General features: G+C 45.5%; 1 protein-coding gene across 1 annotated transcript in view; it reads right to left on the minus strand.

Moving 5' to 3' along the window:
• Positions 1 to 17,217, minus strand: part of LOC133357439 (uncharacterized) — a 30,920-nt gene extending 13,703 nt beyond the window's left edge. The window contains exons 1-13 of the mRNA XM_061575391.1: positions 16,537 to 17,217; positions 16,142 to 16,282; positions 15,626 to 15,661; positions 14,210 to 14,302; positions 12,246 to 12,338; positions 11,450 to 11,620; positions 9,643 to 9,702; positions 8,102 to 8,194; positions 7,210 to 7,302; positions 6,014 to 6,119; positions 4,336 to 4,424; positions 3,730 to 3,810; positions 1,104 to 1,232 (exon numbers count right to left, since the gene is read on the minus strand). Of these exons, the coding sequence (XP_061431375.1) occupies positions 1,104 to 1,232; positions 3,730 to 3,810; positions 4,336 to 4,424; positions 6,014 to 6,119; positions 7,210 to 7,302; positions 8,102 to 8,194; positions 9,643 to 9,702; positions 11,450 to 11,620; positions 12,246 to 12,338; positions 14,210 to 14,302; positions 15,626 to 15,661; positions 16,142 to 16,204 (1,107 nt within the window). The 5' untranslated portion in view covers positions 16,205 to 16,282; positions 16,537 to 17,217. The remainder of the gene's footprint in view (positions 1 to 1,103; positions 1,233 to 3,729; positions 3,811 to 4,335; positions 4,425 to 6,013; positions 6,120 to 7,209; positions 7,303 to 8,101; positions 8,195 to 9,642; positions 9,703 to 11,449; positions 11,621 to 12,245; positions 12,339 to 14,209; positions 14,303 to 15,625; positions 15,662 to 16,141; positions 16,283 to 16,536) is intronic.
• Between the last annotated feature and the right edge of the window lie 1,009 nt (positions 17,218 to 18,226).

Here is an 18,226-nt window from a genome sequence, read left to right on the forward strand (position 1 = left end):
GCAAAAAGACAAAGATCCCCCGTGTAATTCTAGATTTGAAGCTTTCGCGACTGCAAGGATTCATATTCTTAGGTTTTTTCGGTAAAGTCACGTAGGTAAAAATTTTCAATTAATAAAGGTAAAATAAAATAAAAAATCACGACAGGTCCACCTGAAGACGGAAGCTTGTGTTGCCTCCGAAACGTCGTGATTTTTATTTTATTTTTATTTTACTTTTATTAATTTTAATTTTTTACCTACGTGACTTTACCGAAAAAACCTAAGAATATGAATCCCCCGTATAGCCTGTAACAGACTGTTGGGGCAAGTGTTGTTAGCGAGTAGCACCTACGAAGGCCGGCAACGGCACACGTGGGGGTGGGGTGGCCAGCACCACGCCTGGCCGCCTTTGTCTTCCCGGTGGTGATGTTTACACACCGCACCAGGTACTCATTTGAGGCCGAGTCGATCTAGGGGAGGCCCAGGACCGGTTCAGATAATCGTCACCGGTGTTGTTCCGTGAGCGGGAATCGAACTCGGGTCGTCGGGTTCATAGCGCAGCGTAGCGCTAACCGCTCCACCACCGCTCCACACACAAGCGCACACGCAGGAGCTCAAGGGGCACCGCGTACGTGTGTTCAAGGGTGCAGTGCGGTGACCGCTGAGGTCCTTCGTTATAAATTACACGTTCATTCCCACTGCGTAATTCATGAAGCGTGAAAAAATATATATAACCGTTTCCACGAAAGAAAAACACCCGTCAGCTCTTGTTAAAAAACCCACCATGGATTGCTCGCAAGTCTGGCTAGACCTTTGGCACGGAGGTCACGGTGGTCAAGGAAATCGTGAATTTCAATGAAGTCCGTGAAATCTTGGAAATAGTTCTACGCCGAGACGGTGGGTGGTGTTGAGAACAGGGTGTTGTAGATAAAAAAAATATCAAGCAAGACTTAGATTTAATTTTAAAAATCCATGTTAGGCAGGGGTGGGGGGCGGACGGTGGCAGCGGAGGATGGGCAGCCCCCCCCATTCTGTGAAAGAAAAATAAATTCCCCCGTGAATTAAGACAAAAAAAAACAATTACCGTGCCAAAACCGCGAGCATGAGCGGCCGTGCAAGCACACCTGGTAGTAGGTGGGGTCGGCGACCGTGTCGATGGCCTGGCAGGCGGGCGCCACCCTGCGTACCGACGGCAGCAGCCGCTTGCCTGCGCGCCTCTGCCTGATCCTGCGCAGGAGCTTGAGGAATCGCGCCTGTTGGAGGAGCGCGTGCGTCAAGGGAGCATGCGCGCACACGCACGCGTGTTGAACTTCTTTTTAAATCCTTTATATTAAGTTCACTTGCTTGCTTGCGCGCTTGCTTGCTTGCTTACGACCGTGCAAATCTTTCGGTCGTTTTTAACTCACTTCCAGTGATCCAATCGAGCTGACATTTTGCACACAGACTCGTTGTGCGTGACAATTAATGTTCGTGAAAAATTTTTTTCCAAAATTTTACACTTTTTAGGACAAAAATATTATATTTAATTACCAATTGCTTAATGGTGCCATGCAATCATCTCACCCATAGGTGGCAGCCATCTCAAGCCAGAGGACGAGAGGACTCTAGCCGCCACGCATATAAAGGATTTATAGTGAAAAACTTTGTTTTTGCGGGTTATACTTGTACACCGTGCGTTTGCCAACTGCGCTTATCGCAGGTGCGAAGGGGGGCGGAGGGGGTGGGACAACAGACTGAACACGAAAAGAAGTTCTAAAGAAATGATTTTGCAGTAATTCTATATTTAAAGCTTTCGTGACTGCAAGGATTCATATTCTTAGGTTTTTTCGGTAAAGTAAATGATGATACTTGATACAGCAAGCGTGCTGTGACGGTTCCACCTGAAGACGGAAGCTTGTGTTGCCTCCGAAACGTCGTGATTTTTATTTTATTTTTATTAATTTTAATTTTTTTACCTACGTGACTTTACCGAAAAAACGTAAGAATATGAGTTTGCAGTCTAGATTTGAAAGTGCGTCCTTCCAGTGGCTGCTGGATATCGTAAGAGCAGCCACTGTAGCCCAGCGATGCGGAGGCGAGGGTTGGTGGGTCGCACAAATGTTGTAAAACTCACTTTATGCAGGGATATTAGCTATCAACAACAAGGCAACTCCTATGACTAATTGGGAATGGGACGCAAGCGTAGGATTGATCACCCTGTCGCTGGCCGCCTTTGGGGAGGGAGTATAGTATGAAAGGCCGAAACACCCTAGGACCCAAAGGTTCACTACTGACGATGCGCTCCCCAAATTTCACCAGGCTCACTGTTCATGAACTCTTGGAAGTGCTTGCACAAAGGATAGTAACATCTCATCCTGTGTTCTTGGAATCAGGCGTCGAGGAGGTGCCATATTTCTGGCTTGCCAGGAGAAGGCGGTACAGCAAAGTGGACTATCATCTGTCCCTTTTGTATGGGATAGAGTGTTCCCCCCTCGCATGCGTGGGTTTCCCCTGGGTGCTCGAGTTTCCTCCCATGGGATCGCGACTACAGCATCGTAACAATTCTGTGATGGGATGTCCGTTTAATGTAAACACTCCTTAATTGGCAGCGAACATCTTAATATATATAGAGGATCGCAGAACTTGCCTAATTGTTGGCGCCGGCTGACCGTGTGACTGCCTTCCTGCTTGTCTGCGGTTCCTCGCACTTCTGGGTCGTTCTCTCTCTTCGAGAGTATAATTATTTATGTTACAGATAGCATGTGCCACGTGCAACCCGCGGGAATAAGAGGAGTTATAATTCACTGGGAAGCTATTGAATATAAATCCACGCAACTGCTGGCTACTTATACTCAGTGCTGAGCCTACCGTCCTTGTGCTCCTGTGTGTTTCAAGGTTCTGTCACCAGCATAGTCGGCACTTATGACAACTTCGATTTAAAGCTTTCGTGACTGCAGGGATTCATCTTCTTGGTTCTTTCGGTAAAGTCACGTAGAATGGAAATAATAAAATAATACAAATAAAACATAACAAAATAATTCTCACGACGTTTCGGCCACAACGCAAGCAGCCGTCCTCAGGTGAAGAACAGGTCTGTCAAGGAGACAGAGTCTGAATGACAACCCCAGGCTTGGAGCGTCTTTTTTAAGCTGGGGTTGTCATTCAGACTCTGTCTCCTTGACAGCCCTGTTCTTCACCTGAGGACGGCTGCTTGCGTTGTGGCCGAAACGTCGTGAGAATTATTTTGTTATGTTTTATTTGTATTATTTTATTATTTCCATTCTACGTGACTTTACCGAAAGAACCAAGAAGATTATGACAACTTGTTGAAGGGGAGAAAAACCGACAAACAAAAGGCGCCACAAAATTTGTCCAAAATGTTGCGGGTGTCTTCTCTTCGCCGTGTCTGACCACGCTGGGGGTGTCGAGCCACCCACCGACAGCAACGGTGGCTACGTCCCTGGAATGCGTGCGTACAACGTGCGCGTGTTCTTCATCGGGCAAAAATTCTCTCGCTGCAGCCAGCCAGAACTACTGACGCATTCGCATCTGAAGTACGCGGCCAATCGAATGACGAATATTCGTGAAGGCTGGGACAGAAGTGTGCATTCCTGAAGACGCGAGACCTTTCAACAAAAACAACGGAACGATGAAAATTGGTCGATATATGCATGAACGTAACTTTTTTTCAACGGCGAGATATTCAGTAACATTTAGGCGAAAGCTGTTTCCTCACAAGTGTGTCGTTTTGCAAAAAAAAAAAAATCTCACCAAAATGGAGAGTTTCTTCGGCTTCTCCGTGGCCTGCGCTGGCAGGCTGTCCCGAGGTGTCGCGTAGTGCCAGGGAAAGATCTGAGAACACAAAAAAAATCGATGGAGGCGAAGGAAAACGTTTCCTCCTCTCCTGTGCGACTACTGCGGCTACTTGGATGCGTGCCGTCATTGGCCTTGGACGAGTGACACGCGTAGAAATATTCGGCAAGACATTGTAAGCGATGAATTCAATCTTTGTATTTCAAATGTGGCAAGGACCCAATTGAAAGTAAAAGTCTATTTCACTAGGGAGACCTGGATTAACAGAGCAATATACAAATACGTGTAATAAACATTAACAGCAACATTATATCGATGAAAACAACAACAATAACACCCCTTAAAATACTATAAAACATTAACAGTGAACAACAGGACGTGAGCGCAGTGATAACTGAACAAATTATATGTGTACATACATTTTTTTAAACTTAATTTAAGTGATATTTTTGTTACGTTTGACTAAGCCGTGGTGTGTTATGTCACGCAGGAACACGAGTGGCAAACACGCCGTGGGGCGAGAGGCGAGAGGATCGGTGGACTCAAGTGCCCTCGCAAACAAACCTGTGGCAAGTGTGTTTGTGAAGCATTTAAAATTCCCCCGTCCAGAGGCATCGTTTCAGAATGGACATAGTCGGACGAGTAAGTTGTGTCTGTAAATAGAAACGGATAAAATGAATGCCCACACTTATGACTGTTTTTCTTTTGTGTGTGGGTGGGAAAACAGCGTGGATGACTGCATCGACACACATTTGGACATCGCGCTCGCCAGCACTCCCGGCTCAAGGGGTCACAGCCAAACTGAGCGAGTTGGAGGTGTCTCACTGAGTTAATGGTTCCCAGTTTAACAAAATAAGGCAGAACCCCTCTTAACGAAGGTAATTGGTTCCACTGAAACCGGTCGTCAAGTGATTTGGTCGTTAAGCGAGGATAGGAAATACACGTTAAAGGCTTAATTCGTTCATTTAGCATAGAAAGTTACACTTTTTCACCCAAAAACGTACTTTATAATATTTAAACAATGGATGTTAAGACACAAAGATACTATAGAGTGAAACCACAACATTTAAAAATTTTCTCTGAAGAGTGAATCCACAACATTTACAATTTTCTCAGAAAAATTGTAAATGTTGTGGATTCATTCTTCAACACACTGGTGGGCTAAAGTAGTGAACTATTTGTCTTTTGTCAACGTGACACATTTTTTGCGGATTGGCCATGTCGGGTGGTGGAGGAGTTATGACACATTTATAAATAACGCGATCTAACCCAAAAACGTTTATTATAACAACTAATTGCCAGTTTATTGGTCACATGATAGATATGATCTACAAAGTTTGCCTCTAATTCGTCACGGATAGCAGTTCTACAATTATCAACAATTTTTATGTTACCAGGTAAGGCCTACGAAGCTGTCGAGCTCTTTTTCAGAAGCAACCTTGGCCACAAATGATGGCTCAATGCAGTGGCTTATTGCGTGGAAATGTATTGCAGCCAAATACTCTAAATGCATGTTGATTCTAAATGTGAACGGAAAAACATGAGGACCCAGAGAAAAATCCATGCTACCACGGGGGAGAGAGAGAGAGAGAGACATGCAAACTCCAAATATACAGGCTTCAGGATCGGGATCGAACCCACGAAATGTTAAATCCCAGACGAGGTATTTAACATCTCGCTACTATGCTACTTTTACCACTTTTATTCATGAGTACCACTTTGCAGGGGAGTCAGAAGTAGTTTTCCTATGTATAGACTCGTCCCCGCCATGGGAATGTAGAAATTCCATCGCTGGCTCATGATTGTAAATAGGATATGATTACCACCTGAATGTTCAATTAAGCAGGAAATTACTTTGATTTTTGTTTACTGCACTGCAGTGTTGAACCTACTATTCATGTGTATTTAAAGGTTCCATCCTCAACACAATCAGCATTTTAGTCCTTGGGACAGTTTAATTATACGAATAATAATTGACAAGTTGACAACCCACTAATTTCCAGTGGTTATCACAACATTCATTACTGTTGGCCACATTAAGATGTTGGAACAGCTAATGTTATGCCATCTCAGTTGGTACGTGAAGAGTGAAATATCTTGTTCTGAGCTCATGGACATTTTATGTCAACTTGTTGATGGGATAAAAATGCAGAGTCAAAAAATACCAGGGTTTTTGGGTCCATATATTCATGGGTATCATCTGCCAGCCACATCTAAACTGCTACCACCCACAGTGGAGGACCTGTCTGGGTGTCCTGGCACATGCGGCCATCCTGTAGAATGTTGGTTTGTCCAGAAGCCTGGGTTTGTGTTGGCGACCATGTCTGAATCCCTTGATCCAAAGGCATCTAAAAAAAACAAAGAACCGACCTTTTTCCAATTACGCGTTGTATGCATGTTTGTTGAACTTCTTTCGCACCGTACGTCGCCAACCGTTCTAATCGGAGGTGTAGAAAGGGTGGGGGTGTACTCAAGAAGTAAACGATATGTAAGGTTAACGAGTATGATCGGCTGAAACGGTTTTAAAACCATATTCATGATGCCTCTCGAGACAATGATACAATGCGTGTCCCAGAATAAACGCACGCATCTTAGATAACAACAAATAATTGGATTTATGGATTCAGAATATTTATTTAGACTGGAAGAACCCAATGAAGCTATGAAGTTCTTTGCTCACAGATGTCCAGTCGGAAACGGGCATCAGCGAGTTACATCGACAAGCAATACAACAAAAAACATTACGAGAGCAAGATCGAGACAAAGTAAGTAAACCACGAATGTAAATAAGCATATAATTAAAGTGCAGTGGTACAAATTGATTCTAGATTTGAAGCTTTCGTGACTGCAAGGATTCATACTCTTAGGTTTTTTCGGTAAAGTCACGTAGGTAAAAATAAAAATAAATAATAAATAATAAAAAATACGGGACTTTACCGAAAAAACCTAAGAGTATGGTAGAAATTGCTCAAGCACATACATTCCTGCCGATTTGTCAACACCGAATGGAATGCTTCGGCAAGGCAGAAAAATAACAACAGTCCCAGACCACATCGAGATAGCTTTGCACGTGAAGGTAACGCATTCTGCATACCGCCTTGTCATACATAATAGCCTCGTGATAATAATAATAATTTACGATTTATAAAGCGCCCTAAAACAACCATTCTCAGGGCGCTATGTCTGAAAAGGCGGAAATATTTAATATCAATGGGTGAAAAAGACGTTTGACAATAACTAAAGAGAGAGAATACCATTTTAAACAGATAAGTTTTCAGTCGAGATTTGTAGTGATGGCCAAACGCTCAAAACAATGTGACGTCATATTTCTGTTCGTTTGTTAAATCTAGCAATCACTTTACAATCATCTCACTCGCAGTTTCGTGTTAAGACTTAGCCGAGCACTGCAATGTAAATTGCTCTGCACATTTTTTTTACCTCCGTTTGCTTCTTGAGGCCAAAAGTGCACTGCGCCTTTGAGGTTTCCAACGAACGTTCAAAGCTCCCATCCGTCATGATCATCGCGTCTCTCTGTATGAACAAAAAATGTGCAACGAATTTCAGACCTTGAAAAATAATTTCCATTTATAGAAATCAACATCGGCTTGCGTGGTGTGGTTAGCGCAGGCCCTGATGGTATTAAATGGGACCCCTGTCCAATTTCCACCATCCCACCCCACAATATTTATAGCACCTGGGCCACTCTGTCCTGTGGAACTGTGTACAGTTTCACCACCTGCACACTAAATCGTTGTGCCACAGATCAACAGCATCATCGCCATCATCGTTATAAAGTACCACTATGAACAGGACCATCATTGTCAATATCGTTCCACTCTTTTCAGGTTGCACCTGCCTGTTTGTTCAGCACGATGTCCCACGTGCATCTCCACGTGCTGGAAGCTTCTTCAGTCACGGACATCACGCTGAACGCTGGCGGGAGGAGAGCTTATACTCTTAGTTCTTTCGGTAAAGTCACGTAGGTAAAAAATGAAATTAAAATTATAAAATAAAATTACAAGTATTTAAGAGCTTGAATCTTGAATCCCTGCCTCACTTGATGCAGCAAATCTGGCTGTGACGGTCCCACCTGATGACAGAGACTTGTGTTGCCTCCGAAACGGTCGTGAGTTTTATTTTATTTATTAATTTAATTTAATTTTTTACCTACGCGACTTTACCGAAATAACTAAGAGTATGAATCTTTGCAGTCACGAAAGCTTCAAATCGGGAGGAGAGCTGTCCGGCACAAGCGCGAAAACCTACGTGGTATAATCTCACTGTGATCGATTTAACGAGTGACGGACGGGAGAGTTGTTTTACTTCTCACCTGTGCCGGCAGGTCGTCGGTCTGCGTGGAGGAGCAAGCCTGGGTGTTGGGACTGGCTGGGGTCCAGTGCCACTGTCTTGGACCATGCACGGACTGCACATGCGTGTGATAAGACACACAGACGGATCACCGGAACACACCACGACGGTTAGGTCAGAGTTTTGCAAGCAGTTACACACTCGCGCATACGATGATGATGGTCATGATTCACATTGGTGACTCGAACGGATCGAAGAGAGAGGCAAAACCACAATTGGAGAACAACAAAAACGGTGACTAATGTGGTAGCACCAGGGCTGAGACTGTGAGAGAGGGCCTGGAAGGGAGTGGTTCGAAGTGGTGAGTCAGGTTATGAATATTTTGCCGTCTTTTCCTGGATTTTCTGTTTGCACATAGTCACATAGTCACTTTAAGATGTTTTTTGTGCATGTTTGTTAATGTTTTAGTTTTTTGTTTGTTGCGGTTGCACCCGATTCAAGAGCCGAATGGCTCACAGGGCTATACCAAATGAATGAAAACTGAAACTGAATGAAGATCTCTGGAGTGGAAGTGGGAGATGATGGCTCAAGATAACAACGAGTGGAGCACGCCGAGCAGGAAGGCAGACACCACACGAGTGGGAAATTTGCCAATAAGACGTTGATGGCTGGGGTCTTTGTGAGCTGCCTGTGTGCGTGTGTGTGCTTGAAAAATTACACTTAGATATTCGGCATGTTATAATGCATAGATTAACAACTGATTTAAATAAATAGATTAATACGTTTACAATACATATGTAGTGACAGAACGGTCACTACTGTGTTGGCCCGTACGAGGGCTGGGGCCCCAAGGGGGTGCCTGGGGGGTCACGTGCTGGAGGGATCCGGACCTTCCCAGAGGTGGGGGAAGTGAGGCGTGGCCTGGGAAGGGAGGCGTGGCCTGGGAAGGGAGGCGTGGCCTGGGCGGAGCCGGCCACGCCAGAGAGACGAGATATAAGGGTGGTGTGAAGGCAGAGCAGGGCTGTTCCTGAGAAGAATGAAGACACCTCGTGAAGATGCCAGAAGAGAAGACCTACAGTGAGCGGACTGCCAGCAACCACCTGGCTGGGTCACGCTGGAGCGGCTAAAATACAATTGTGTGTTAGCTAGTGTAGGTCGGTGGTCACCACCCTATGTGTAGAGTAAGAATAACTGTTGAGTAAACGTTGTGTTAATTAATAAATGAGTGTTGCCTCCCAAGAAGTGTGTGCGCCTAAATTGAACCCATTACACATATATCGAATTATGCGTGTAACAAAAATATGATTTGTTAATTATTTTCGATGATATGCAATTTAGGGTAACGGAGCGTATGCGGCGGAACAAACTAAACACACGAGAAAGCGTACGAATGACAGTAAACATTTCACGCGAAGTAAATCTATTCTGGAATTGTATTGCGACCTCGAACGATGCGTGCCAATTCGTGGGACCACGAGACTGATGAATCACCGCGTGTTTAATGAACCACGTGCAGACAAACGGAAACGTCATGTCTATTCAGCATCGTCAATAAATGTTTACCTTGTACCTGTCTGAGAACAGGTCATTTGCTTGTATCGAAAAATTGTGTTGCATCGATGGCTGCAAAGGCACACAGGAGAAAAGAAATTTGCAAGCAAAATGTAATAATCATGTGCATATATTAACTAATAATAATACTCTATTTTACCTTTATTTATCTAGGTAAGTCTCGATGAGTGTCAACATTATTTTCCAGTAGGGTCCAGCATTGCCATGTTTAACCAATTCTATTTGGCATGTAGGAAAACCGGAGTACCTGGAGTAAACCCACGCATATGAAAAGGTAACTCTCAAATTTCCATGCAAATATATTCAAGAATCCATTGCTGTGTTGTAGGCTCGCAGCACGAGCCTACGACGTCTGGAGTCTCCCAGCAAAACGGGCAACTCTGGATCAACGTCAGCATGTGGTTTGGAACAGTTGGATCGACGTTGAGCCCCAACGTTGGCCCAACATTCAATGCTTCCTGTGCTCCAATCGCATGCACGAAGCGGGCGCGTCTTTGCCAAGCTTCCAATATCTGTTCTAGATTTGAAGCTTTCGTTACTGCAAGGATTCATATTCTTAGGTTTTTTCGGTAAAGTCACGTAGGTAAAAAATTTAAATTAATAAAAGTAAAATAAAACTAAAATAAAAATCACGACGTTTCGGAGGCAACACAAGCTTCCGTCTTCAGGTGGAACCGTCACAGCACGATAGCTGTATCAAGTGAAACGTCGTGATTTTTATTTTATTTTACTTTTACTTTTATTAATTTAAATTTTTTACCTACGTGACTTTACCGAAAAAACCTAAGAATATTCCAAGATCTGCCCAACGGTGATCTAGTCGCTCGTAAACCGTACCTGGCAATATCCCGTGTGGGCCAATAGAAACGCAGCCAAACCGCGTGCTGGAACTTAAAACGAAAAAGAGGATTAACTTCCACCGCGACTTTCGTCCCGAGCTCCCGGTCCCATTCTAGATTTGAAGCTTTCGTGACTGCAAGGATTCATACTCTTTGTTCTTTCGGTAAAGTCACGTAGGTAAAAAAATGAAATAAAAATTAATAAAATATGAAATAAAAATCACGATGTTTCGGAGGCAACACATGTCTCCGTCATCAGGTGGGACCGTCACAGCCAGATTTGCTGCATCAAGTGAGGCAGGGATTCAAGATGCAAGCTCTTAAATACAAGTTAAGGGGGAGGAGAGGGGGGGGGGCTTATCAGAATGTGGTAGCCAATGAATGGAACATATCGACGACGTGGACGTGTTTGTGCGCAAGCCACTGTTATTGCACATGATGACGTATTGGATGGGGGGGGGGGGTAAAAGAGAGCACGCGGTGCACGTGTACGTGGACATGCCTGTGCATAAGCACCTGTTGATGCACATGATAGAAAAATCAACCCGTCAAAACAAAGTTTTTCACTCTAAAGTCTAAATCCTTTATATGCGTGGCGGCTAGAGTCCTCTCGTCCTCTGGCTTGAGATGGCTGCCACCTATGGGTCAGATGATTGTCTGCCACCATTAAGCAATTGGTGATTAAATATAAAAAAAATTTTGCTAAAAAGTGTAAAATTTTGTAAAAAAAATTTCACGAAAAGAAATTGTCACGCACAACGAGTCTGTGTGCAAAATGTCAGCTCGATTGGATCACGGGAAGTGGGTTAAAAAACGACCGAAAGATTTACACGGTCGTAAGCACGCAAGCAAGCAAGCAAGTGAACTTAATATAAAGGATTTAAAATAACGAAAATGCCCATGTCTATACCAGCGTTGGCTGACAATAAAGAGAGTACGGTCCCACTTTGCGCGCGCACCTTGCGCGGGGGCTGCTCCGTTTGCGGCCACGTGGAGGTCGCCGCTCTCTCGCGGCTCCGGGTGGCCTGCGCCGGCGTGGCGATGACGAGTGCCCGAGCCCTCTGCTGGGAGCCCTCCCGGATCACCATGGTCCGCAGGTGCATCTCCTCGCACCTCTTTTCCGCGTTGCCCTGCGCGCCGTGTGCGGGCACGGAGGTCAGAAAGACCCCGAAAAAACCTTCGGTCTCGGTTCCCTGCTGGGCCCGGTCGTGGCTGGGAGTGCCACCGGTTTTCGTCAGTTGCGCAATAGTAACAACAACAAGAACAATAATGCGCCACTCGAAGACAACTCACGCACACGAAGTTCTCCCCTCTTGCGGCCGTTGTGAGATATTCTCAACAATGCGCGCCACCGATTAGCACGGTTGGCTACGTACGGTGCGGAAGAAGTTCAATATACATACATACACACGTGTACATCCATCTTATTCTTAGGTTTTTTTCGGTAAAGTCACGTAGGTAAATTTTTTAAAATAAAATAAAAATCACGACGTTTCGGAGGCAACACAAGCTTCCGTCTTCAGGTGGACGGAAGCTTGTGTTGCCTCCGAAACGTCGTGATTTTTTATTTTATTTTTATTTTTTTACCTACGTGACTTTACCGAAAAAAACCTAAGAATATGAATCCTTGCAGTCACGAAAGCTTCAAATCTAGAAATACATCCATCTTCTCGTACGTCCGGGGGTCTTTATACCACAGAGGTGGAAACCGCCGGCCTTCGTGTTTGTGTGCGGTAAGGTTTGCGCGAGCAGTACCAGCTGCAGAGCTCCGCTGCCGAGGCGAAGCTTGTGCCTCCGCCTGGCCGCCCTGGCCTTTGGTCTCCAGCTCCAGTGGATCGATGTCAGATGCTGCGTCGTGGGCACAACGGCGATAACCACAGACGGGGAGTCAGCGTCGAGTGCACAGCTTTCGCTCGCTCTTGAACAGAGGTCGCGACCGGGTACCCGATACCCATACCCTACCCGATACCCGGTACGGGTAGCCGTTTGCGACCCTGGTGCGGCCGGGTACGGGTACGGATAGGCCGTGAGTCACTGGTGAGTAACTGTTTGTCACTCATTTCCCAACGTCTTGTCTCTTCTCACAATTCAAGTTCTTAGAATCAACCCACCCGCGCCTGCAACATGGCTTCATCCCAGATGTCACAATCAGGTACCCGATACCCGTACCCTATCCGTTCCCGGCCGGGTACGGGTAGGGTACGGGTACGGCCGGGTACGGGTACCCATTTGTGACCCTGGTGCGGCCGGGTACGGGTAAGGAATCAAAACCCGTTTGCGACCTCTGCTCTTGAACGAGGGGCTCGGAGGCGCGAGGGAAACCCCGGGCAGCTGGGAAGGCAGCAGCTAGGCTGTGAGCCAGCACCAACAATTGCCCAAGCAGTCCTCCATATATATATATCGCGGTATTATCAGGCAATTAATGAGAGTTTATATACGTCAGAGGAAACTGGAGTACCAGCATAAAATCCATACAGATGGAAACAGATGGATATTCATCAACTTGTTGTAGTGCAGGGTATGGCGACCTCGACGTCCACAGGAAGGAAGGTTTAAAGCATTTATGTGGCGCCACGGTGGCGAGATGTTAACTACCTCGCCTGGTATACAGGAGGTGGTGGGTTTGATCCCGAGCCTGACGCCTGTATATTTGGAGTTTGCATGTTCTCCCCGTGGTCGCGTGGATTTTCTCCAGGTCCTCTGCTTTTTGCCTCCACATTTATAATCGACATTAATTTAGATTATTTATTTGTGTTCTATAAATTTCCGCATGATAAGCCACTTCGTTGAGTTATCATTTGTGGCCAGATCGCTTGTGAAAAAGAGCTATATAGCTTAGTGGGCATTACCTGGTCAAATAAAAAATAGTTTCGTTTCGTTATCCACCAAGCCTAACTCCACAGGGCTAGATAATAGGCATGTGCCACTAACTGGTTATACATTGGAACATCTGTTGTTGAATACGTGCAATTTGTCATAATTATAATTCAGTGGCAATTAATGTTTCAATTTGGGAATTGGGCCAAGTCCTGACACTGTGAATAATGACGTTACAGGCCCGTAATGTCCACTTTACTCAAGACAGAGCACGTTGGTGATTCCCGGGAAAGGAAAATATGCGATGGCTTGAAGAGAAATTGAGCTAAGTGCTCACTGTTCAGCTTTCCACTCCCTAATGTTTGGATGTTTAACTTCATTTGCACTGTACGGAGCCAACTGTGCTGATCAGAGGTACAGGGGAAGGACGACAAACTAAACACAAACATTTTTATATAGAAACAAAAATGTAGTGTACGTCCAGGAATTGTCATAATATGGACAAATACGGAACTTGTCCCTGATTGTGGTTTTCGCAAGCGCGTGCGTGCACGGTCATTACATTTTCGACCGTCGTTTATTTGTCAGCATGTTGAATCTAACGACGGTCAAGAATGACAAGAACGCGGAGTGACAGCCAAGCAATGGAACCGCATCCGAGACTATATCCACCGAGGGGATGGAGCGATGAAATCAACTCGTGTGCAGATGCTGGGAGGATCATTACAACACAGGATCGTGGGAGATGGTGGTGCCTTGAGGCCCCTTCATCTAGCGGTGGATTGACCATGGACAAAGGTAATGGTGATGATATGAATGTAGCCGTGGTGTCCGTTCCATGTTGAGATATACAAACGTAGAGCGTGATAAAAAAGCGGACGAGTGTGTGACGCCTCGCATACCTTTTCATTTCTCTCCAACACCAGCCCCTGGAAGTGGTCCCTGACTGCACTCCAGTTCTGTCGGCTGGACACAAACCCCGGGATGAACTCATCCTGCGATGGGGAAGTGTGGAAGGCACGTTGCGTGAGAGGGACAGCATTGGTCACAAGGCAGTGCTTACAGTGGCACTCATTACACACAAAGTGCTTGCCACAAAAGAATCGCAATACCTTGCTGATCTCAGGGAGAATAACACATCACGCGAACTCCGGTCATACTCACAGCGGCAGCTTTTAGCTAGCGATCGTACAAAGACGGTCACCGCATCGCACGCTTTTAGATACGCTTCCGCGGCCGTCTGGAATGCTCTTCCGACATTAGGAAGCCATTGGAGATGTGCACTTTCAAACCTAGCTTGAAAACTAATTTCCTTATAACTGCTGTTTGTGTTCACTTGTCTTCCCCCCCCCCGCACCTCCAATTAGCACAGTTGGCCACGTACGGTGAAAAAGAAGTTCAAGGTACGTACATACTGGCTCAATAACCTCTGAGCCATCTGGCGCCCATCAGCTTTTACCAAAGTCTTGAGTTTCATCTGAGCATCTGTTCATTGCCCGGACTTAAGTAGCCACGCAGATTTTTCCCCAACTGTCTCCTGTGTCAATATTTGGAACCCGATGTTATGTGGTGCGTAATTAAATTATCATTCAAAAGATTGACTTGTTATATTTTTATTACGTTACTTTATAAATAATAATAATGATAATAATGCAATTTGTTTATCTAAGAAAGCCTCTCCGATTCTCACGATTGTTTTTTTTCTTCTTCTAGATATGATGGAAATAATAAGGTGAGCAGGTTTTGTCTACATTTGGGATGTTTGCTCAATTCCGTGATAGCTGTCTGGCTGCGTGCGTGACCCGCGAAGACCAACGCGTACATGGGGACAACACTCAAAAGGGGCCATAAACCTGACCACCTACAATAACAATGCCCTTTGCTGATGCAGGAAAGCTTTACCCAGCATGGAGACTAGTTGTCAGGCAGGGGCCTGCAATTGAGAGGGAAAACAAAACATTCTTCCGATTCCAAAAACAAGCGTTTAGCATGATGAAGAAAACGGGGAAACCAATCGCGTACGAGGAGACAGCGCTCAGAGCTCCACGCATTTGATTGAATCTACTTGCTGTGCTGCTTTCTCCTGGGCACCTCGCAAGCCAGTGTGGTGGGGAGTTTCCACAAGTTTGCGCGATCCACTAACCCTTGCCTCCAAAGCTCTGGATTACGGGCGCGTGTTATTGCGCGCGACGCAAAATCCGTTATTTCAATATTGCGCCAGCTTTGAGTGTCTCGTTTACATCCCGCGAGCAATCGTGTCCGCTTTTGTGCACCACGGATTGTAAATGTATTGTGTCGTACTGCACAAGTATTCTTGCCTGGAATGGTGCAAAGTCACTTTCAGACTCTTCAGTCTATAAAAAGAAAAACCAGAAACAAACGAAAATTAATTCAACACGTAGGCTTTCGCGACCAATGTTATTCATAATATAGGTTTTTGGGTCAGATCGCGTTATATATATTTTTTTAATGCTGTTGATTCTCTCTTCAGCACACCGGTGGGCTAAACAAGTGAATTATTTTGTCCTTTGAAAAACGTGACACATTTTTTACTGTTTGGCCGTGTCGGGTGGTGGAGGGTTACGACACATTTATAAATAACGCGATCTGACCCAAAAACCTATATTATAAACGAAAATTATACGATTAAAAACAGAAAATGTTATTTGGCATCAATCAGACAGTTTGTCGGCCATCTACTGTGAGTGCCGTTGTCTTTCACAATTTTACTTTTGTTAATGTGTTTTTTGTTATTGTTGTTGTTTGTTGTTGTCGTCGTTCAAGTCCCATACATTCTCGTGACTGGGGATCGAATGCGGAGAGAGCGGACTTGCCTGCACGGCGACCGTGTTCGTTGGTTTCTTTGGTCGGAAGTATCGGAGGAAATTTGATGCCATGAGTTTGTTTGGAGGATCGACGAAATCTAAATCTCTGGGGGATGAAAATGTTTACGTCTTCATCAACACCGAGCTCACCTGTGTGAAACACAAAAACGTACGTTAACAACAAAACAATCCGTGCGATTTCCAGCACGGTGAATGCATACCGCGCGTTTTATTTTATTTTTAACATTTTAGACGTCGACTGGAAGAGTGGGATGTTTTGCTCCAACCACCACCACAACCACCACCAGCACCACCGCGACACAACGCAGCGACTTTTCGCGATCACAAAACAAAAACAAGCGAAAACATCGACAGCATCGCACGACAACCAGCCCTCATCTCACCTTAACAACGTGCCACCCTGACAGACCACCGAATGTGCATTGCCCTCTTCGGCCGTACAAAGCATTCTGTGTTTTTTCGACACCCCCCCCCCCCCCCCATAATTCTGCAAGCCCGTGCGTTCCAAAAAAAAATGAGCATAGTCACTGTTGCCAGGCTTGGGTGCCCCGGTCAGGGTGGGAGCGTCAGCTAGCAGCGCTGTCGCGATGTTTGCCCTCGCCCTCCACGCTCTCGCCAAAGCACCCTCACCTGCTCCTTTTATCCTTTGTGGTCGCGGTTTGCTGGCTTCTGTTCCCCTCCGCGGGGGCCCTCTCTCCGTACGCCAGTCGAGGCCGTCGCGGCTGAAAAGCGTCAATCCATTGCACTCTCGGCCGCTTTAAATGATGTTGCCCTCGCAGCTGGGATCGGCGCGCGCTTCTGCTTTGAGTGCTTTGTTGCTGCCCGTGAAAAATTGCTCGACGCAGAAGGCAAGGGGTTTGTATGACATGAAGTGCCGATAGTTACACACGGTCGGATTGGTGTTTTTTTTGTGTTCACTTCAATACATGAGTTTCCTTTATGCGGCATGAGTGCGGTCGTATTGCAAATGCGAATCGCGTAGCATTGGTGGCTGTGGCCACGAAGCCAAGTGATGTGACCAAACAGCGGTTAGCCACTACAGATTACCATTGGGCTGTGCGCATCTTATCCCTGAGTCATTGGTGTAAATTCCACGTTCCTTTGGTCGGGGTGATTTCTCATCAAATAACCACTGATGACTTTCCACAATAGAAATATTTTTTTATCAACCCCAAAGCAACCTTCTGATCTTTAGCCACATGCACTCAGCACTCTATGCTTCAGCCAGCCAATGTAATTTGAAAAACTGATATCAAGACCATCAAGTATTGTATTCGTGTTTTGCCCAAGTGGAATTCCTCAACTGCAGAGCGTCCAAATAAAAATATCTATAAATGTTGTCAACACATTGACTATTTATTGTCACAATCGAAAAATACAAAATGTTTAAATCATTCACATATATGATAATATTAACTGAAGCATACACGTGCATATTTAATAAAAATCCATAATCTATGCACGTGTGTGTTTTCGTGCTTTCGGAGTCCCTGACCCTCTGCTCACGATCATTAAGGACCTTCATGATGGTGAGCGGGCCCGGGTAAAACTACGTGGCCGGGACTCGGAACCATTCCCTGTACACCTTGGGGTGCGACAGGGATGTCCTCTGGCTCCCACATTATTTAACATCTATTTCGACCACGTAGTTCGTGAAGCCTTCGATGACTGTACCGGAGGAATTTCCATCTGGTACAGATACAATGGAGGCTGATCGATACCCGGGTGCGGTCAAGGGATGGCTCCCTATTGCTCAACCATGTTATGTATTCATAATCAACGTGTTAAACATGTTATGTATGCCGATGATCTGGTAATTGCTGCTCACTCAGAGGATATACCCTGCCTGGGTATTTGTACCATCGGACACTCCACACCTACAACTCACAATTGGTGATAGGGCAGTTGTGGAGAGAGTGGAGTTTCCCATACCTGGGCAGTGTGCTCATGACCGGCTTCGGTTTGACAGTAGAGGTCTCACTCCGAATCAGTCGAGCGGCATTATCTTTTCATCGGTTGCATAACGCTGTGTGGAAGCTACCTGCTCTGTTGCTCCGCACGAAGCTTCAGGTC

This window comes from Lethenteron reissneri, chromosome 7, assembly GCF_015708825.2.
Source record: "Lethenteron reissneri isolate LAM-NWPU_2019-01 chromosome 7, ASM1570882v1, whole genome shotgun sequence".
NCBI lineage: Eukaryota > Metazoa > Chordata > Hyperoartia > Petromyzontiformes > Petromyzontidae > Lethenteron > Lethenteron reissneri.